The 23,448-nt window shown below is 35.9% G+C and overlaps 1 protein-coding gene across 1 annotated transcript; it reads right to left on the bottom strand.

The window, feature by feature from the left end:
* Positions 1 to 2,444: 2,444 nt before the first annotated feature.
* Positions 2,445 to 23,203, bottom strand: LOC138710998 (isocitrate dehydrogenase [NAD] subunit gamma, mitochondrial-like). The gene is made up of 11 exons (XM_069842269.1): positions 23,058 to 23,203; positions 20,816 to 20,919; positions 19,742 to 19,857; positions 15,374 to 15,564; positions 12,912 to 13,045; positions 9,200 to 9,431; positions 7,524 to 7,710; positions 5,968 to 6,049; positions 5,044 to 5,075; positions 4,797 to 4,830; positions 2,445 to 2,517 (listed from the first exon to the last, which is right to left on the bottom strand). The coding sequence occupies exons 1-10, from the start codon at positions 23,139 to 23,141 to the stop codon at positions 4,808 to 4,810; spliced, it is 1,185 nt and encodes a 394-aa protein (XP_069698370.1). The 5' UTR covers positions 23,142 to 23,203; the 3' UTR covers positions 2,445 to 2,517; positions 4,797 to 4,807.
* Positions 23,204 to 23,448: the final 245 nt, after the last annotated feature.

Raw genomic sequence — 23,448 nt, 5'->3', positions numbered from 1 at the left:
CCGGGACCTCATGAACTATAGCCTATAAAAGTAATTATGGTTTATTTAAAGGATATCTGCTTACCCAGAAGTGTGCTTTATTTCCAAACAGTGTATAGCCTACCTTATGCCATTTACATTAATGCCACTTGATCCCTCTTAAAAATTATGTCCATCAAATGTCCTCCTTTCTTCCTGTAGGTGACTCAGGAATAGGATGCTGTTGAGGCTTGCCCTGGCGTAACAAACGTTGCACTGCAGTAACACTATGTACAGTAAAGTCCTGATTATATGGAGTTCGACTATCCGGTCTTATGTGTTATCTGGATCACTTCTTTTAATTACAGTAGTGTATTATATATACAGTACAGAACAATAACAAAGGTTTTAAAATCAATTACTGTAGAACCTCTATTATCCGTATTAATGAAGGGGGTGGGCTGAACCGTTAATCAAAAAAATCGGATAATCCGTACCATAAAAGATTTTCGTAAATCTAGTGAATACACTTACACGCTTGTAAGCTCCTCTATGGTCTTGTATTGAATACACGAGGAGGTGGATCAGAACTTCACTGATTTAAGTCTGATTGTTAAGTTGCAAGGAACTCCTTATAATGTCTGTCTGTCGGAAGATAGGAAGAGTAGATGTTTCATGTTGTAGATTTACATATCGGTACTTTATACACGTTATCCTTGATTTTTATTAAATTGCATACAGTTGTGATTCCACTCTCGTATTCTGAGATGTGCCACAGTTTCTCGTTCCCCAAACCAATTTATTTGCACTTTTTGATACTTAGTACAACACAATTTCTTTTGATACTCGTGGAAGAAATTTTATATAGAAGTTATACAGTACGACAACTTGAACAGTACTGTGTAAGGGCGAAGTCTTGTAATAATCCTCTCTCGAAAAAAATAACGTGCTAATATAATTTACAGAACTTCATATATTTCTGTAGAAAAAAAGAAGCAAGAGGAAGACAGTTGGATAATCCGACAATCAGTTAATAGGATGATGAATAATCGGGGTTCTACTATACATACTGTACTGTATCATGAATAAAAACTCTGTTATTATGTACATGTGATTAACGTCTTTCTATATTACAGGGTCCGACCTTTGTCCCTTACAGATTACAGGATCAGAAACCACATAGCACTCTCATCCTCCATATTATCTGGATTGCCCTCGGCCTGTATAGTCCGGATAATCAGGACTCTACTGTATGTGAAAGAGCAAAAACCTCTACAGCCTGCATGCATACCACATGTTTGTGTGCAAAAGTAGACTTAAATTCTCTTATGGTCTGGCTCACCATCTGAGAAAACTTGAGCCACCAGTACACTAGAGGGAGGCCCTTGCCCTTCAGTGATTATCTGGAGTCACATCATTATCATCATCATCGTTAATCGGTGAGCGTCATTTGAATTTGTGTCATTTCCCTCCCCCCATGAAAATATTATGTTTTGGGGGCACGCCGTAGTGTTGCGGTTAAGGCGTAACAAAGATTGCGGTTTCGATTCCCGATGTGATTAAATTTCCATGAATCGGTGAAAATAGAATCAAGAATATTTTTATTGACCTTCAGATTTGTGAAATCTTCAGTGATCATTAATTTGAAACACCGTTAACTAGTGACGAACATGCGGCAAAATATGCTTTCTGAAGGGTGATGATACTGTAGGAAATTTGAAAGTTAAAAATTATAAACAACTTGTGGAACTTCTGGTGTCATCCTATCAAGTAATAAAGTACAATATGTCACTCACGACACTCCCTTTAGACTTCTATTTTTTTTTAGTAGGTTACTTTACGACAGTGTATCAACATCTTAGGTTATTTAGCGTCTGAATGAGATGAACGTGATAATGCTGATGAAATGAGTCCGGGGTCCAGCACCGAATTTTACCCAGCATTTGCTCATATTGGGCTCAACCAGGTAACTTGTCCCGATCGGGAATCGAACCCAGGCCACGCGCTAACCGTTACTCCACAGGTGTTAACTAGACTTCTTCCCAGACAATTGCGGTGCAGTGCCGAACATGATGAACCTTTCCACCGTAATTTCTACAGTTGAGAGATGATGCTAGGGCAGGTGGAGAATTTCTGTGTTTGCTGATTATTGCTGGTCCTTTTCAAAGGATGTCCCAGTGCTCGAATACCAGCGATAGGAAAAGAGACGCCGTTTATAATATAAAGAAAAGAAATTATTTTGTTAGTTGCACCCTGAAAAACGTGTCAAATATATTTCCCGGTTAATTACTCATAAACCTTTAACAATTCAGCATTTTTAAAGTCACTTCCATATTTAGCAGCTAAAAATAAATATGATAAATGTACTTTTCATTTCCGAAGCAAATTAAAACTTGTCCAGTATCCTTTAATTTCTAACGCTCGAGTTTATTAAGAAAGCAGGATTCTGGTTTACAATAATGATTACTGAAATAATGTTCGTAGACATTTTAGTATGTAGTAGCATCTCTTCTTTCTTCTGTATGTGAATCCACTCATCCCTAACGGCTCCAGTCCTCCCTAAAAATTTAAAGGGAAACAAAGTGTCATACATGAATAATTTGTTAGGAAATTATGCGTCTTCTTCAAATTTATATACAACGATGTTAAATAACCAACTAAAAAAAGAAATGTGTATCGAAAGAAAAGTATGACTTCTGCATGATGATGATGCCGTCTACCACAATACCAATCATACTAGTAAATATTTTTTGCACTAACCAAGGGATACCACAACCCCACCGACGGATGTCAGTGCACCATATGTGGAGGACATCATCGCATGCAAAGAAAGAACATTGACACTATCCCACTACGCAGTCGATGCTAACTTTACTTAATTATACTTATGTATACAGTGTGTTTAATAAATATATTATTATAAATATTTTTTTGCAATACTTCATATGTAAGTTAATTATTTTTAACATGCAGTGAAAGTAAAATCCACAATTCATTTCTTAATTGCCATGACAATTCTTGAAGAGGTCTGAAATACAATACTAGCGGTATTAGTTTGAAGGGTCTGAAATACAGTACAAGTTGGAAATGACGTAGCACCCAACAGAATAGTAATCTAACAACCAAACGTGCCTTCATATTTCTCCTCTTCAAAAATGCCTTCAATTTCTCGTATTTGGAAATTTCAACATCATCATTTAAAGAGATAATTGACTGTAACATTGAATAATCGCACCATAAGCTTGCTGTAGATGTATAAAGTGATCCATATTTATGTCCAACTTTTTATTACACTGTAGTAGCGAAACCAACAAGTTAAGTGACTCATCCCACCTCTAAAATATACCGTGTTCCATACCACTAAAAGCACACTACTAAGATTTATTTCAAATCATCCGTCCTCAAGTGAGGTTGACCACTGGGATCCGGAATTAACAAACATAAAAGATAAAGGAAAATGAAACGAGCAAAATAATGATTCGATTTGTACATTAAAACAAAAATTTACGTGTTAACATATAGATGATAGTGTAGAATTTGAAGAGAAGTCTTCAGAATTTCCATTACAATCTTCTGAACCTCATAAAAGGGAATTTGAAAGGATTTAAAGATATTTTATTTTACTTCATCGTGTTCTCAATACGGTCCGAAACATTTAATGTAATCAGAAAAATGTAGTGTAAATCTTAAAACATTAACCATGGCCACAAGACTGTCTATGTACGATTGAACACGAATTTCTGCTCGAATAGAGGTGTGGCAGTCCCTGATTATGGTACAGAGATGGTGGAGAATGGTGAAAGGAAGAAATGCGACACTGGACTACAAGACCATCAAGAGACTTCACGCCAACTTGATTCGCACTGGCTCAGTTACGCAACAGAACGGTGATGGCCGACCAAAAACAGTGATCACAGAGGAGGCCAAAGCAGCCGCTACTGAGGCCTTCCAGAGAAGTACTAAGAAATCCATTCGACAGTAGGCTTACCAGCGGGAATCTGGTATATCCTATGGGTCTGTGCAGCGGTTGCTAAAGGAAATGAATTGGCGACCAAGGAAGCCACACTTTGTGATATCAGAATGGAGTTTGCGGAGTTTCTACTAGCATGGATTCAAGAGGAACCTAACCTTTCGCGACACATTCTATGGTCAGACGAGAGGAGTGTGACCGGGTGCCAAATGATATGCCAGTTAATATTGATGGAATTTTAAGCAATCCTAATGACTGAACTATTAGTTCATGCTACTTTGATACTATCATGTTAATTCATTTACTTTTGTTAAACGAATAAAAAATTGGACATAAATATGGATCACTCTGTATATTTTTTAGATTTCTCAAGAAAATACAGTATGCCAATAACACAACATTAACGTTTTCATCTAAACTAATTTCGAAAAGCATTGTAAGCTACTTCATACCTTTCTTTTGATTTTTCCTGTAAAAGTGATGCACATGCTAGATCTGCAGCTTCTTCAATAGTCTACTAATCTCACTCATGTTTACAATATTTTAGTCAAATTTTACTGCTTCGTAACGATTAAACATTCAAACATTGAATTTCATAAACAAGTAACATAGCAACCAAGTCATGTGAATTAATGAATCTGTTGCAAAATTTAGAAATGTAATTTTGATTTATTATTACTATTTACATTTTTCAATTATTGCAAAATGTTATTCACTAACCGCAAACTGTGACTTATCTGATCTCAAATGCTTGGAAACTTCGCCCCTTTGGGATTCGGATTCCCAAACTACATTCTCGACCAGATAAGTCTCACAGTTCTCAGTATGTTATATGCTAATTACATGACAGATTCGAAATAAATCTTACCTTAAAATGTCTTAATGTGGAATAGAATATCTCTCTGAAAAATAAGGAAACGAAAACATTATATAAATTTGTTTTCAGCATTGTACATAGTTCTAATAATCTTATTTTTTTGTATTCGAATAATTTATTATTTCGATCATTAGGCAAGGCATTTAAGCAATTTGTTTATCTTGGCTGTTTTTCTTAGATGATACTGATATTATTACATTACCGTCAGTTGAATTCCATTAAAGTTCGTTTGGCTTACCTCCTTTCACTCCATGAGGTTTTGGATAAGGCCTGAAATAAATTAAAATGCATTAATTTGTACTGTAACTCTGTGATTACCTTGTGCCTAAACTTTAGCAAATTAATTTTATGTTTTCATAGATTCATAAAATAACAGTGTTCGGAAAATGCCTTTCATGAACATTGCTGCAGGGTAGAGAACATAACACCGATGAATTTAAACATAGGAACCAATGCCCCAAGGACATATTACGGTTCGTAACTGGCGATTGTCACACCAAATCTGGCGACATATTATTTTGTGCGAGGAGAATGAGGGAACTTACTGACCTTCAGACACTTAGGACACTCAGTGTAAAGTGGATGTATGTCTGCATTACGACCGAAATTACATGAATAGTGTGTATTTGAGGTATTCATAGGGGGATTACGGGATTTTGTATCTACCCTGTATAATTTAAAACTCTTCGTACATATTTCAACTAGACTGTGACTATGAATCAAGACTTTGTAGTACTATTAAGATTTTTTGACATGTTCCATATTCTAGTTGTGAAGTGATGTACGAATAGGCCTAGCGTTGAATGTAAATAAATACAATACAATTGAAGAGTTGGTGAGAAGAACGATGAGGGTCCAAATAACAAACTTTAGAGAAAAATGAATTTTAAACTTTAAAACACTCTGCTTTAATTCGTATGCATAATGTCATTACTTTAAATTTTTTTAATTGCATCTAGAGATTTTGTAATAATCGTGTAAGCCTCTATTAGTTCTCAGCGTAATCCAATAGATGGTACATCTAACTAAAAAAATTCATTTTATGGACCCCTCATCGTTCTTCTCACCAACTCTTCAATAATAATAATAATAATAATAATAATAATAATAATTATTATTATTATTATTATTAGAGAAATTAAATTGTAAAAAATATATTTACCAATTCGCAGCCATCCTGGCTTCGTAAACGTAAGAGATTATGTTTCCAAGAACATCAGAACTTGTTGCTTTGCCTCCTAGATCTGCAAACAAGATAAGATAGAATTCTGCATTTCCTATAAGTAGGCCCAATTCTTCATGCACATTAATTGGATAAAATATCATTATCACCCAGGTGAAAACACCGTACAGCTATTACGAATAAAAAGGAAATGAATAAAAATTAGTGTGCAAGATGTCAGTTAAATAGAAAGATAATTTAATCTAAGCAAATGCAAAACTTTGCAATTAATAGGTACAGATTAATTCTTATAGATCCGAGCCTAAAGGTTTTGTTTTGTTTTAGATCGCAGACGAATGCTAGGAAGCTAATGAGAGCTTCATGCTCTAATGTTCAGCACATCACATGATAGCAAATACCAGTGTAGTCCATTTTGCGCAAGTATTATTTCTAGCCGTGTAGGCTACGTAGTATAATTGTGCAAATGGTCAGCAGGGCCCGTTTTAAGCCTATTGGATCGATTTATCCCAATCGGCCCCCGCGCCCAAGTGGGCCCTACACCTAAGTATAATGATTTATTTGGATTTTTGTACCAATCTCTATAAACAAAAATGCGCAGCAGATCTGGAAGTGGATAGACAGATACGAAGCTAGAACAGGAAAGAGAACAAATGAATACCATAAAAATGGCTGATAAAGATGGTTACATGCTTTATGAAGAAATGGAGGTGCTGAAGCCAATTCTGTCAGCAGAATTTTAAAACCTATGAAAATGTTTGTATTCCTTGCAACAATAGACCTACATTGTTTCCAAATTTATGTACTGCACTTCAGATTTTCCTGACTTTCACAGTGATTGTGGCATAAGCGGAAAGGAGTTTTATCAAGCATAAACTGATCAAAACTTACTTGATATTATCAATATAGAAATATCGATTGAATAGTTTGGTAATTATGACCATTGAATATGCAATTAATAAGAGTTTAAACTTAAGCAAAATACTAAAATGGTGAAGGATGAGAAAAATTCTCTCCGGCACTGGGATTTGAACCCGGGTTTTCAGCTCTACGTGCTGATGCTCTATTCACTAAGCCACACCGGATTCCCATCCCGATGTCGGATCGAATCCTCTCAGTTTAAGTTCCATCTTTTGGGTTCCCTCTAGTGAATAGAGCATCAGCATATGGAACTGAAAACCCGGGTTCAAATCCCGGTGCCGGAGAGAATTTTTCTGCGTTCCACTCCTCCTTCATCATATGATGACGTAGAATTACTGCACCGAAATATCATATGTACTTCGGTACATCATAATAATGTATGATATGCGAAAAATAATCAATCAGTGGTTTAAGACGGCGCTTATTCTGTCGGATCCCAGCCACTTAGTCACTCACAACGAGTGCACCTCTGCACTTGTGTGGACATTGTGCCACTGTCATACATCTATGACGCAGTGCATGAGGGTAGACCAAGTATATACTCATATAATTAAATATATTTATAGTATGGCATGAAAAGGCAACATTTTCGATGGCTAAATATTTTGTTATCGTACCTGGTGTATGGATGCAGTCTTCATTGATAGTCTTATGAATTGCCGTTTTAATTATGTCTGCATGGAAGTAATATCCCAGATATTTTAACATGTCCACTGATGCATTTAGCATTGAGACTGGGTTTGCAATGTTTTTTCCAGCGATCTGCGTGCCTGCATTACGTGTTCCAGTCTCAAATACTGCATACTGGAAAAATAAAGGTTATAATAATATTATGACTTATTCGAACAAAATGTTTCAAGTAGCATACACACCCGTTAACAATGTCATCGTCGAAAGATCTCTCTACTTCAATTTTATTCCATTCATTCTTCCTGTATTCACGTTTTCCCATACACGTTTTTATTTGCGCTACTGAGTTTCAATGTTAATCATTGATAGAAATCGTAGTCTTTTCATTTAGTGTTTCTTACCATCATGACTAAGAAAAAGTGTAATTTTTCAAACAATTTAAAAGTGCAATTCCCTTATAGGTGAGAATTTGGCCAAATTAATTAAAAAATGGGGTATACTATTTGCAGATCAGTGTTTAGCATCAGTCACGTAGGTAGAGCAGATATTACGTTCATATCAAGACTAAAAAGCACAAAGCTGCAAAATTGGCTAAATGCTGAATTCTTTAGATTTAAATGTATAAATAACGAAGAAAAAGAATTGGTTGCCCAAGAAACCATTTTTGTGTTTCACACTATGAAAGCGGGATTTAAACACATGGACTGTACCTCTGCTCTCTTAAAAAAGTTCATAGATAACATATTTAGTTGTTCACAGACTAAACAATGCAAATCCAAAGCGTTTAATGCAATAGGTCATCTGTCATCAGTACAGTGCATGATAATGATAATAATGACGAAAATAATGATAATGGTAGTAATGACGATAATGATAACGATATTAATGACGATAATGATAACAATATTAATGACGATAATGATGATGACAATGGTAATGATTACAATAACAAGAATAATGTATGCATCTAATGCTCTTGATTTAACAATGAAGTCATTCTCGTTCGTGATTCCCAATATTTCGACATGAGGTCTTGAGCTATTTGAAGGGCTCTGCAGTTTGCCAGATGATACATATTCATTTCCTGCTCCTGACAGCATAACAGACAATTTGGTATAGTCAGTACACCGATTCTGTGGAGTGTTTACTTATTAAACAATCATGGCCAGTGAGTAGCCTGAACATAGCAACAGCAGATTTACGAGGAAGTTCCGAGATTAGATGAGTGTCTTCCAACAGATTTTTTCATTTGGTATTTTAATTTTCTGCTAATATTTTAATATTGTAATTGTGGTTGATCTTGCTTTTGATTATTCGTTTGACAGATTCATAGCACAGATTTAGACTTGTATTCCGTTCAATTCTGGAGCCTTTATTCGCCAATATACCAGCCTTCTCATTCCCATTTATGCCACAACGTGCAGGTATCCACTGAAGAATTGTCTGTTTATTTAGATTTTGAATTTCTTTGATCATAGAATTTTTTCTATTTTTGGGTAATTTTTAATAATGATAATAATGACGATAATATTGATAATAATAATAATAATAATAATAATAATAATAATAATAATAATAATAATAATAATAATAATAGTGGGATTTGTTGGTAGATTAAAACACACGTTAAATAAATAGGAAATAAAAGCAGTTTCACACTCACGTGGTCGCCATAGTTTTCTCCAGAAATGAGGCCAGCTCCCCTTATCATACCACACACAACATGAGATACAATATTCCCATATAGATTGGGTAGCAGAAGAACATCAAATTGTTGCGGATTTGTTACCACCTTCATGCAGAATTCGTTTAGACTCATGTCAGTGTGTTCGATCTCAGGATACTCCTTTGCAACTTCGGAGGATGTGCTCAAGAACAATCCGTCAGATACAGTCCTGTAGACATAAGCAATGTCACAACTTAACAGATATTTATATGAATTTTTTTAGTCATTAACGTAAATGCTGTTGAAAGCCATACATAATTTTTTTACTGCTTACTATCATTCTCGCTCTTACTAGGCCTATTACTATTACTGCTACTGCTGCTTTTTGAAATGGACATTTTAACCTGGAAGGCAATTAATATAATAGGGCAGTTGAACGAAGCCAATTGCCTTTTCCTCCCTTAAACTTGGTTCACATTTCTCAAGTTGCTTTAATGAACTAACTTGAATTGTCGCTTTTAAGAAGAAAATCAATAATTCGAGTCATATGTTGAGGCAGAAAAAATGTACTGGTGCAATGTACTGAAAAGAGTGTTTGTAGCAGTGAAAAAGCTAACACGTCGTGGACTTCCTCTACTTGGGCATGTTGAAAAATTCCTTTCATTACATAACGGTCAGTTTATGATGTCTCTTGAACTTAAAGCCGAGTTTGATCCTTTTCTCGCGGAGCACATTCAACGATATGGAAATCTGGGACAGGAACACACAACTATCTTCAACAATTTATGATGAAATAATAGAACTACTTTCTGAACGACACACAAGCTATCTTCAACAATTTGTGATGAAATAATAGAACTACTTTCTGAACAACACACAAGCTATATTCAACAATTTGTGATGAAATAATAGAACTACTTTCTGAACGACACACAAGCTATCTTCAATTTGTGATGAAATAATAGAACTACTTTCTGAACGACACACAAGCTATCTTCAACAATTTGTGATGAAATAATAGAACTACTTTCTGAACGACACACAAGCTATCTTCAACAATTTGTGATGAAATAATAGAAGTACTTTCTGACCGACACACAAGCTATCTTCAACAATTTGTGATGAAATAATAGAACTACTTTCTGACCGACACGCAAGCTATCTTCAACAATTTGTGATGAAATAATAGAACTACTTTCTGAACGACACACAAGCTATCTTCAACAATTTGTGATGAAATAATAGAACTACTTTCTGACCGACACACAAGCTATCTTCAACAATTTGTGATGAAATAATAGAACTGTTTTCTGAACGACACACAAGCTATCTTCAACAATTTGTGATGAAATAATAGAACTGCTTTTTGAACGATTGGAAAGAATTATCATGGACGAAAATGAGGAGCCTGTTGAACGTTTTCCTTTGTTTTTTCCAAACCCGAGACTCAAGTCTGAAAACCTAGCTGACACTATATTGAAAGTTTGTCTACACATTCCCTTGACATTATTACGACAATGTAATCAATATATCGGGAACACATACAGATTTACAAGCACGTATTACAGAACGAAATCCGGAAGCGCATTATGTGCCTTATGCAGCATATTTTTTTTTAAGTTAGTTGGCTCTAGTGCTTCAAGCTGTTGTCAGGAAGCATGCTCATTCTTCAATCTAGTGCAAAACATTTATAATTTTTTCTCTGGTTCTACACAACTCTGGGATCTACTTTTTTCTTTTTATGGAAGTAGGAAACAAAACACTAAAAAGTTCATCAAAAACACTTTGGTCAGCAAGAGAGGAAGCATGTATAAGTCTAAATGAATATTTGGAGAGTGTTATCAAGACTCTCACACATGTTATCAATAATACCTGTGGAAAACCACTAGTGCGAAATGAGGCTTCAGGCTTATTGTAAACTAAAGACAGTATTCATGGTGACAGTTGGGAAGGACATACTCCAGAAATTTGATAGTGTAAATGTTAAATTGCAAATGTAAACATAGATATTGAAAAAAAAAGTATATGGATTATATGAAACTTTTAGAGTTCATCAGCTCCGTTCGTGACATGTTCAACTATTATGAACAAAATCCATGGATATGACTGATATGCACTACATGCTGATGAAGAAACAGACAATCAAGTTCTTCTGATTCATAGGGAGAAATTTAAGAGTCGAAACGTTTTCCCAGTACTCAAAAGTTGCACAATGAATTAGCGAGGAGAAAGGAAAGTTATAAAATCCTGTCCGAATCAAGCCTGTTCGTCCACTGCACTTCGCCCCACGAGAGTTCTCATCCATTGCACTTTACCTACTACCTTTTTACATACAGCACTTCGTCTACTGTACTTCCCTTGTAGGTTCTGTAAAATTCCATTATTTTCTTTGTACTCTGCATAATTCTGAGCCATTTGCTGCAGTATTGTGTTGACAGCAAGATATTTCTTGCGAGGTTTCTCTCTCAGGTTTCTGCCAGTCTTCAATTCCATCATCATTATCTTTTTTGTCCTTTTTTTAATTCGCGTAATGTCGCCCTGGTTGGCAAGTTGGTATAGCGCTGGCCTTCTATGCCCAAGGTTGCGGGTTCGATCCCGGGCCAGGTCGATGGCATTTAAGTGTGCTTAAATGTGACAGGCTCATGTCAGTAGATTTACTGGCATGTAAAAGAACTCCTGCGGGACAAAATTCCGGCACATCCGGCGACGCTGATATAACCTCTGCAGTTGCGAGCGTCGTTAAATAAAACATAACATAAACATAATTCGCGTAATAAATAATAAAGCAAAGGACGGTGTTTCCCTACCATCAACTGAAATCTATTGTACCACCACAGTCTAGTATATACAGTCGCGAAGCTCAATACGTAGTAAATATGCAAACATTAGATACTCACCACTAGGATCGCTAATATCGCCTCATTACAGGCAATGCAAAATAGTACCGTCACAGTCTATTGTTTCTAGCACCCTCAAAACTCAAGCTTCGTGACTGTATATAGTAGACTGTGGTACCACACTTCCGTTACCGTATGTGGTTTGTTCTATTTGGCGTATTATTGTAGAAAGAAGCTCTTCAGGATGCTTCAAAGCATCATTGTTGAAACAATTTCTCTAGAAGACACTAATTCCTGACTTGTAGTATGACTGTACCCAATACTTTTCACAATCCTGGAGGCATCACTTTCAGATACAGCTCTACCTCGACAGGTTTTGCTTTCGATGCAACGCCAGCACACAATTCTTTTTAGTAGGTTATTTTACGACGCTGTATCAACATCTCAGGTTATTTAGCGTCATAATGAAATTAAGGTGATAATGCTGGTAAAATGAGTCCGGTGTCCAGCATCGATAGTTTTTCAGTATTTGCTCATATTGGGTTGAGGGAAATCTCGGAAAAAACCTCAACCAGGTAACTTGCCCCGACCGGGATTCGAACCCTGGCCACCTGGTTTCGCGGTCAGAGCACTAACCGTTATCTCATAGGTGTGGACTAAAGCTCATTGAAACCTCCCAATTGAACTGCTTATGGCGAAAATTTCTCTGCAGAATACAACATTGTTCTGTTATACCTCATTACAGATCGATTCCAAGATACCAAAACCATATTAATGTCAGGTGAATCGCGCAGTATAGAACAAAAAGCAACGGCAATGATTTGGTATCCGGAACCAAACTTCGTATATTTATTAGTATTTTGACTACGTACATGATCTTTTTGTTGTGGATACTGGTTACCTTCTTCCGACAGCGATTCTTTGCATATTCAAAACAAAAGCGGGCCACTCGTTCCGAGTTCATTCTGGTTGTGATTCTCATGCTTTCTACCAGGCCCTTCACGCTCTGAAAATACAGCAACAAAGAATTTAATTTAGATGACAATCTCCATGGATTACGTAGGGATCTCACCTGAGCAGCGAGGCAAGCGGTAGCTTCTTATGGATTAGGTTAGGACCTACACTTTAATATGTATAAACGGTAATTTCTAATATTTATCAAATGTTACAATGGAAATTATAAATTTTTCAGTTAAACAATATTATTTTGTTTAATCGGTTAGTTCAGTGGTTCCCAGACTTGTTGAAGGCGCGACCCACTTTTGGGCGAGATTTTGTTTGCGGCCCCCTCCATCATACCGAAAAATACTACAACTACTACTGGTCTACACTTTGCAAATGAAAGAATGAATATAGTGTAGACCAGTTTTTGATTAAGAGAATGTATCTCGAGTTTGCAAAAGGCTCTTAAAATTTTGATAGCATTTGGAACCTAGTATTTAGACTATTTATTAGAATAAGGTTCTGATCTATGATTATCATCACAACAAAACCGAGAAATCTTCTTGAAATTGGAAAAGATATCAGTGTGTGTGTGTATCGAATACGCAGTCCAGATTTGAGAAGCTGCTTTTTGAAAAACAGACGCATTTATTACATTAATTATTTTTTACTTTATAACTACTCAAACGTTTTTTTTTTAATGTTTATGTTCAGAGTTGTTTATGTTTATGTTTCTAAATACAAAATAAATGTTTGTTAATATAACTTTATGCTCGACCATGCCGAAAAGTAATTATACACCTGGTAGCAGCCCTTTAATGGACCTCATTAAAGTACACCTATTCATTAAAGTTCAGGTTTTCCACCAATCAGGAAGCACCATTGTAGCAATATGAAAGCGCAAGTATCGATTATTCTCGGATATGCAATCGAAAGACAACTAGCGAAACGTCACGGAGGCTGGAAATCCAATACTGTCGCAGAAGGTTATGTTCTGTTACTATAATAATTAGCGTTAATTGTAAATAATATTCAAATAAATTCAATTTGTCATCTCGTTTTTCAATGTCTAAATCAATTTCCAGGTTATATCTAGATTGATGTTCATTTTACTCTCTAGATTATATCAAGGTCAATGACATTTGTTCCTCGGAAAAAATGAATACTTTCGCGTCTGAGCACATCTCACAATTTACGAGATATTGCACAAGGTCACTTCCGCTCCCCAGTCAGATAAGCTTGCGCTCGTTTCATAAACATACTCGCGTCTTAATTACTACCATTATAGGCTCGTTGCATAATGTACTATGTTTGTATTGTTTTATAAATCTTCTCGCGATCCCTCACAATTCCTTACACGACTTCCCTGGGGGTCGCGACCCCCACTTTGGAAACCACTGTGTTAGTTAAATACGCTATAATATCAACTTATATGGATCATGAGGAGACAAGGAGGAATGCATAAAATAGGAAAGACTGGAGAATACTGGGTTTGCAGTGAAAGACCTGCCCTAGGGCAGAACACTATGAATGAATATCACTGGCAATTTCAATTTTCAAGGTATAAGAAATATCTTTGGCTAAATGGGTGCTCTGAGACAAATAAGTTATATTGTTATACCTGTATTCTATTTGGGGGTCAAAATGAATTGTCATCTTCTTGTGAGGTCTGTGTCACAAAAAAAAAAAATGTTGATAGAAAAGCCGAGAAACATCTGCTGTATAAAAAGATACAAGGTAAGCAGATTTTTCAGCCTACCCAATATTTACACCTTAGCAAATCTAGTCTTTCGGGTAAAGCTCCCTGTAAAGCAGATTTGAATAATTTCAAGGGAAAAATTGTTCCGGGGCCGGGTATCGATCCCGGGACCTCTGGTTGAACGTACAAGCGCTCTACCAACTGAGCTACCCGGGAACTCCACCCGACACCCTTAACAGAAAACCACAATTCCAAGTCACAGAGATTGTGTGCACTCGATGTGGGTCTCTGGCGTTTCGTCAGCCCACGCGAGTTGTGTGGATATAAAGGGAAAAGTTGAGACGGTGTCGGGTGGAGTTCCCGGGTAGCTCAGTTGGTAGAGCGCTGGTACGTTCAACCAGAGGTCCCGGGATCGATACCCGGCCCCGGAACAATTTTTCCCTTGAAATTATTCATTTACACCTTAGCTTCGTCGCTGCCTTTGATACAGATCAGGTTTATACTAATTTTCTATTCACTCTGTATTGTTCTAAGTAGAGGGCGTGCTACATTCCGATCACTTGATCTGGGAATCTCGTTGTTCAAGATTGTTTGGTGTTTGTTAAAAATACTGAAACGATTGGAGATGGAATAGGTCAAAAGGGCAAATCCTCGAAAGTAGATGATGAAGATTTAAGTAGTCTACTGCCTCACCTCATGTTCTATCATGGAGTATTCGCCTTCGGTGTTGTGTCGGATCAGTATCAGGTCCAGATCTTTGTGTCGACTCGGGACGGAGGGATACGCCTTGCAGTTCAGCACATTCACATACAGGTCAAGCTGGTTGCGTACTACCACATTTCGAGACACTACATCCTGTATCACCTGACATGCCTCGATATTTCCTGCCGGTTAAACTAACATGAATACATGCTTCAAAAGACAATAACAGCAGTGGCGGCTCCTGCATATTTCTTAAGAGGAGATTTGTATAGCAATAATCTCTTTTTGTAAACTGAGTTTCCTAAATTGTCCAAAATATAATATGTTTTCACTTTCATTCATTGTTGAATAATTGCACAAATTAACAATTACAAGAAAATTCACAACCTCGCAGCATTTTTCACGCACACTAGGCCTACAGCATCACACGTGTTGGAAGAGACCAGCTACTAACACGTAACCGAAACCGTTTTACGGAAATGGGAATGAGAAATAATCTGTTAGGAAAGCGAGAACACTGCACTCACCCACATTTTAGAAGTTCAGTATCACATGCTCTTTAAGAATGTCAGTTCTTGTAAAGTCATACTACCGTTATTGTTCAAAGCTACCGGTGGCCGATTAATTTTTTATGTTAAAATAATGTAGTTTGCACTACTTCCAATTTCAAATATATTTGTACAAAACTGACAACTTGGCTGTTGTCCTGTCTAGTAGACAACGAATGGAAGTGAATTTCAGAGACCAAAAAGATCTGCGATACTAACTTAGAACTACTTCATCTTTGTTTTATATAAATCCAACTTCAACTTTCAGATATCCTCAAAAGTTTCAAACCATGAATAGTAGCTTTTATAAAGCGCAAGGAATAATATATTTTTATTTATAAAAAAAAGTTTATATGGTGTTTTTCATAGCTTTGCGTTAAAACTGTTTTTATTGTGTCTCCTCCTAGACGTGTTATAGTCTGGTTGAATGCAGCATCGTTAGATGGCAGCGGTAGCGAGCTTGCTGCAAGACCAGTCGGTTTCTATTTCCCGCCCATGTACTGATTCAGAGGAGGATCTCCCTATCCGTTCATTTACTTGCTTTAAAACTCTGCTTCTGTCTCTCGCCGCTAGCGCGCTGTTGTCTATGTGTGTTAACTGCAGTAAAGGAGGAATGGATTTACTTTCCTCCACACAAACAATCTCGCATCCTTCTCACAGTTTTCTAGCAGCACATGAGTGCGCGTCATTTAAAACTCGATCAACCGAGGTTTTCTTATAGCTGTGAACTTAAAAGTTATCGAATCTTCCTCGAATTTCAAGGCATATATTTCATTTGATATTTACTTTAAAAAGAAGAAAAATGTGAGGAGGACGTTCCTCCCTTACCTCCCCCGAGGAACCGCCACTGAATAACAGACATGTTAAGTATTCGTGTACTAATTTATATAGGCCTATTCTAATTAAGCATAATTTATTGTTTTTAAGCTTCCACGCTACTTCCTTCAAAAGGAGATTAAAGCATTCTTTTTTGGACTGTAATAAAGTTTAAAATAGTATCTACTTAGTGACTGCATAGTCTCAAATGTTGCACGTTGACAGGAACTTTGCAAGAATGTTAAGATTAGATAGTCATATTCAGTAGAAAGAACAAAATTGAAATTAGATTACACTACATAACAAAATTCGACCAAGTTTTTATTTATGTTACTTTTTTTCGTATTTATTGCTTCATTTTGTGATGTTGATTGTGGTTACAGCAGTGGATTTTTCCTAATGTCGATATTTTAATTACAGTAAAGAATTCTTCAATTTGCTTTAAAACAGCTAAAATTAATACGCTAAGTAGCTCTGCGGTGGCTGAGTGGTCAGACTAGCCTGTCACGCAGGCGACCCAGGTTCCATTCCCTGTCAGGTCTGGAATTTTTCATTGTCTCACTTTCCTTTCTTTGCAACTCTTGCTCACAGTGCTTGTCCTGAAAGATTGTTTCCGCTCCTTGAAATGAGGAAAGAAACCGGCGAAGTGTAGTTAAGACAAAGACATTTAAATTGAGAGAACTTTTATAAAGATTTATAAAGGAATAAATAAGCATTAAATATTCAGATTATTATAAAAATATTCATACACATCATTTATGCCTATGAGGTTCAAACCTGTTTCGGACAATTGACTAAACAAAAAGTTGCCTCTGATTGATATTCTGGCTGATATTTGCATCTATTATCTGTATTTGAAGTCTGATTAGTGTAATATGTTACTAGTCAGCGATGTAAGCAAATGAGGGGGAAAGGAACTGGCCATTCTACCCTATTATCTCCTAGCTTAGTTGCATCATGAGTGATGCCTTATTGGTGTCACTTGTAAGGGATCAAATCTGTCTTCGGACAGTTGACTAAACAACACACAAAAACAAATCTAAAATAGAGAATGTATTCAAATAAATTTCAGAAACTTTAGATAAAAAATGTTATGGATTTCATAAGTAGTCCCCTGAACGTCTGCCATGACAAGTAGGCCTACATATTTATAATCCAATGAGATGACGGAACATTGGGCATCCAAGGAGAAGATAGAGATAACAATTTTAATTGTAATATAATGAAATTTCAACTGAACCGTCTATGCTTATCTTGTATTATAAATATAATTTTATTAATTAGTTACATTAACGTTTTCGGTACTGGAGTGTACCATCATCAGATGTATACGTGATACTATATGTAAACCTAGCCAATGGATGCATGTGTTGTAGTCTTGAATAATATGTATGTATGAACATGAAATGTTATGCCCATGATCAATTATAGTAGTTGTATAAATACAATAACACACTTATATGCTATTAATTAGATAAAACAGGCAATTAAAATCAATTATTTAAAAACAGTGATCATTGCTGCTATGGCGTTCGTCGTTATCTAGAATTACATTATATATTATAAATTAATATTTGTTGTCGTGATAGATCAAATGGGACAACCAGTTTTTAAAATCATCATTACGTTGATTTGTTGCACTATAATGTTAAGTATGTGTAAAATTTATAATACAAGATAAGCATAGACGGTTCAGTTGAAATGTGATTATATTATAATTAGCTTATCGGAATATTCAAAATAAGATGAAATTTTAATTGTGCTCTTTTAGTTTCGGAGCGGGTCAGCGACCCAATCCTTGGAAGAGAAAAAGAAGAAAGGTTTTATAAAGCTATTAAAAGCATTATATCTTAAATAAATTCTGCAGACATTCTTGCGAACAATTCAGACGAGTATGACAATATTTGATGTCCTCATTTTAATGGACGAGGTATGGCATAAGTCAGGGATGTCAAAGCGCCTGCATTACGTGCTCATACTACAAGCAATACAAAGCCAACAAGGATCACTTTTCAGCAAGGCACCGTAAGGTACAATCATCGCTCTTAAGGAAACGTGCGGGTTCTTTAGAGCACGCAGTGCTTTCGTTTTGACATAGCCTACTCGGCGTAAGTGATCATTTTGATGAAACGAAATATGGTAACTCTAATATTACTCATAGCCTGAAAGAAAATATAGAAGAAAGAAATAGCGGCTGTAAGATGGAATGGAAGTAAGACTGAAAATTTCAGAAGAAGTGGAAAATTAAAAACTGGATGTGCAAAAGGAATAGAGAGAAAATAAGATGTATTATAAAGGAAATTAAACGCAGAATAAATATGAGAAATGCGTGTTATTATTCGGTTGAGAAGCTTTTATCATCTAGTCTGCTGTCAAAAAATCTGAAAGTTAGAATTTATAAAACAGTTCTATTACCGGTTCTTCTGTATGGTTGTGAAACTTGGACTCTCACTCTGAGAGAGGTACATAGGTTAAGGGTGTTTGAGAATAAGATGCTTAGGAAAATATTTGGGGCTAAGCGGGATGAAGTTACAGGAGAATGGAGAAAGTTACACAACGCAGAACTGCACGCATTGTATTCTTCACCTGACATAATTAGGAACATTAAATCCAGACGTTTGAGATGGGCAGGACATGTAGCACGTATGGGCGAATCCAGAAATGCATATAGAGTGTTAGTTGGGAGACCGGAGGGAAAAAGACCTTTGGGGAGGCCGAGACGTAGATGGGAGGATAATATTAAAATGGATTTGAGGGAGGTGGGATATGATGATAGAGACTGGATTAATCTTGCACAGGATAGGGACCGATGGCGGGCTTATGTGAGGGCGGCAATGAACCTTCGGGTTCCTTAAAAGCCATTCGTAAGTAAGTATTATAAAGAAAGATAGGCAAGGGAGAAATTAAACTATAAAGAAATAATTAATAAAATAAAATTCAGAATAATAATAAAAAGGAAGAAGAATAGAGATTCATGAGAAAGGAGGTACTTTACCTTTTATACCGACGCCATTTCTCCTAATGGAAGTAATTGCATGGTTCAGACTTTCTTCGCAATCGATATCCGAAGTCGTTTCAATCTCTTCAAAATTCACAGGAACACCACCACACCTGGTTATGACATTTCAAAACTCGCGATTAAGTAAAACTTCTTGGGAGATGGAAACAGTTTATAAACAGATTTGAAATCAGTGCGAAGATTTCTATAAGAAGCCACCGTTCTTTCTATTTTGGCACACAAAAATTTGAGTCCTCCTCAAAGCGAAAATACTCGTTTAACTCGCCAAAACTCGAAAACCAGTAGCTAAAGATATTAGTAGCGGCCACTTTTAAAAGTAACCTCCATTTTTTTTCTCGATTTTTCTCTCGCTTTGACTCCCACCATCTGAAGTGAAAAATGAAAAAGTTCTCCATTTACCAAGGTGTAAATGTTTATTTTGAACAGACCTCTTCAAAGTTAGTATTTTTTTCTCACTTAAAATATTTAATTTTGATTTTTTTTTTCCATGCTTTCCCTAGATTTGGACCTACGAATCATAAAAATTATAGCGCGATTGATTGACTGTCATAGGAGCTATGATAAGATGAATGTTTCAGGGATCGGGTAATATCGTTCTTGTCTGTTACCTGCAAGCGGCCTGACAATTTAAAGCTTACAAACTACACCCAAGTATTGGAGTACATAATTACCGATATATATTTATTACAAGATCTCTTGCTTCTATTTTGAAAGCTATTATGACGATACCTTTTTTTTACTTGATTATTTAACGACGCTGTATCATCTACTGGGTTTTTTTAGCGTCGATGGAATTGGTAATAGCGAGATGAGGCCTAGGATTCGCCATATGTTACCCGACATTCGCCTTACGGTTGGGAAAAACTTCGGAAGAAACAATAATTAGCCCAAGCGGGAATCGAACCCACGCCCGAGCGCAAATCCGGATCAACAAGCAAACGTGCTACCGCTTGGGCTACGCTGGTGGCTATGAAGATGATACGTATTTTCTTACTTACAACTTTAGATTAGATTTGAACAACACAAATAACATAATACAAGTACACTTACATGAACACGTGCTTCACAGCGCACATGAGTTCAGGTCCGATTCCACTTCCAGGTAGCATGGTGACAATATGTCGCCCTCCATACAGAGCTTTTGGAAGATGACTCTGTTAAAGATGAGGAAAATAGTCTTTCTGATTAATCATTCTCAAACTTTTATCCGAAAGTTATACAGTAATGTTAAAATTAAATTGTTATTATTGATTATGTAAATTATTTAAAGTTGCATTATATTAATGAAAGCTACATTATACCGGATGTTTCAGATTTCAATCTAAGAAATTTAAGGGGTTGTGGAGGGATCCTAGTTAAGTATTTTGAGATAGGGAATTAGGGATCTGGTTCAAACTTGCACGTAATGACATGAAATATTTTTTGGAACAGTGCGCCATTTATTGAGGTATTGAGGTAAGAAACTACCACGTCAGGGCTCGAAAATGCTACCGTTTTGTTTGAAGTCTGACGCCTTATCCATTATGCCACAGCTTCATATCGATAATTTTCCTCTACAATAGATACACTAGCAAAAATAAATGAGGGTGGAACGAAAAGCAGTGTAGTGGCACCTCAAAATATTCAATTTGAGATGTATTTCTTTTAGGAAACGACAGTATCAGTATAAACAACTTAAATATCCAAGTTTATTAAAGTAAAATAAAATAAAAGGAAATTTAAATAGTACATTATGCAACGAGCCTATAATGATAGTAATTAAGACGCGAGTATGTTTGTTTATGAAACGAGCGCAAGCGAGTTTCATAATTTTCATACGAGCGTCTTAATTACCATTATAGGCAAGATTCATACGACTTTTTATGCTCGACCATATTTCTAACTTGAAATTATTCAGAAGTATTCATTTTATTTGTATCTGACTGAAGATCGGAAGTGACCTTGTGCATAGCTCGTAAATTGTGAGATGTGCGCAGACGCGAAAGTATTGATTTTTTTCCGAGGAACAATAATGTCATTGACCTTGATGTAATGTAGAGAATAACATGAACTAATTTTGATATAACCTGGAAATTGATTTAGAATTGAAAAACGAGATGACAAATTGAACTTATTTGAATATTATTTACAATTAACGCTAATTATTATAGCAACAGAACATAATCTTCTGCGACAGTATTGGATTTCCAGCCTCCGTGACGTTTCCCTCGTTGTCTTTCGATTGCATATCCGAGAATAATCGAAAACCTGAACTTTAATGAATAGGTGTACTTTAATGATATGCATTAAAGGACTGCTACCAGGTGTATAATTATTATATTTCGGCATGGTCGAACATAAAATAATAAAAGAGGTTATTCTTTTTATATTTTAAAATTTTAAGACCCTTGTGGCACCTCAAGATACCATACGATTTTTATAAAATTTTCAGGTTATGCCTAGAAGAACAGCACCCGTAGAAAGAATATTTTGTATTATGAAAATTATGTAGTCAAAGGAGAAATTCCGATTAAGCGTTGAAGCAATGAGCTATGCTAATTGTAAGACAAAATTGTGTGTGACATGGAAATTTATTACGTAAAATAAAATCATATGAAAAATACTCATGGTATGATCGTGGTGATATGCAGTTCCCTCCCACTACATAAAGCCAAAGTTTTTGTGTGTGTTCAGTCAAGATTGACTATTGTAAGCTCAAGATCAAAATAATGAATTCTACAATATCTTTAATTACTATGAAATATGGATGAAATGGAATTTTATGAATATTTCTATTTAATCCATTTGAATTATTTGATCCTATTTGATGTAGAAGCATTTAACGAGACAAAACATTATTGATGACTTATTTTTAAAAACATAACCCGTGGCTTTCCCGCCAGGTTTTTGTCTCAAAGAATTTATGGTCAGCCTATTAGAAAGCATGATGACTGGACCTCCTACATCACTCATTCTGTTCATGGTTCGTACGTATAAATAGGTCTGTGCAAGAAAGACTCGATACTATACAACGTGAAGAAAAAGTAAGCCAAAATTACTCAGTGTCATGAACGAAAATAATGTCGCCATGATTAGAAAACTCATTGTCAGGCTTATCTGTGATGCTTGTATAAATAAGTAAAAATATGTAAACAGCACGTTCAGTAGGATAAAGTTATTACAGGCATTTATTTACAGTTGTAAGCTGGGAAAGTTGTACAGAAAGGGAAAAAAATTCTGTATATCTTGTAACATTTTTCTTATGTATAAAACTATAGGCCTATAATATAATTATTCCTATATAGAAACTTACATGTCGACGTATGACCCATATTCCATTGCTTGCACTTCGAAAACGAAGGAAGAGATTCAAGAATGAATAAGCATAATTCGGCATGTCAGAATTTTTCTTTGTAGGTTCCTTAACTTCATAAACACAAAGGCCAATGTAAACATAAAACCGACCATTATAGGCGATAGAGAAATATAAACTTATGACGCCTTCGGCTTTTGATCCATTATGCCAGCTCCTACTTTCCAGACACTGCTCACTTACCGGCGATCGGCGTGTTCGGATTAAAAATCTTTGCATTATTTTAAGGGGTTAGATACAGCTTACAGCAGTAAAATTTTTGGAAATATTCAACATTTTTTCCTCAATTACTGTATCTTGTACAATAATGAAAATTGGTATGTATAAAACA

Source organism: Periplaneta americana, chromosome 12, assembly GCF_040183065.1.
Source record: "Periplaneta americana isolate PAMFEO1 chromosome 12, P.americana_PAMFEO1_priV1, whole genome shotgun sequence".
NCBI lineage: Eukaryota > Metazoa > Arthropoda > Insecta > Blattodea > Blattidae > Periplaneta > Periplaneta americana.
This window is presented reverse-complemented; position numbering and strand designations above follow the sequence as displayed.

Bases quoted from the DNA above. Each gene is read 5' to 3' on its own strand.
- LOC138710998 (XM_069842269.1), bottom strand. From the start codon at position 23,141: ATGCCGAATTATGCTTATTCATTCTTGAATCTCTTCCTTCGTTTTCGA. The intron at 6,050-7,523 runs GTACGATAACAA...TCTTGTTTGCAG, and splicing joins AGACTGCATCCATACACCAG to ATCTAGGAGGCAAAGCAACA. The intron at 4,831-5,043 runs GTAAGCCAAACG...CTTATTTTTCAG, and splicing joins ACCTCATGGAGTGAAAGGAG to AGAGATATTCTATTCCACAT.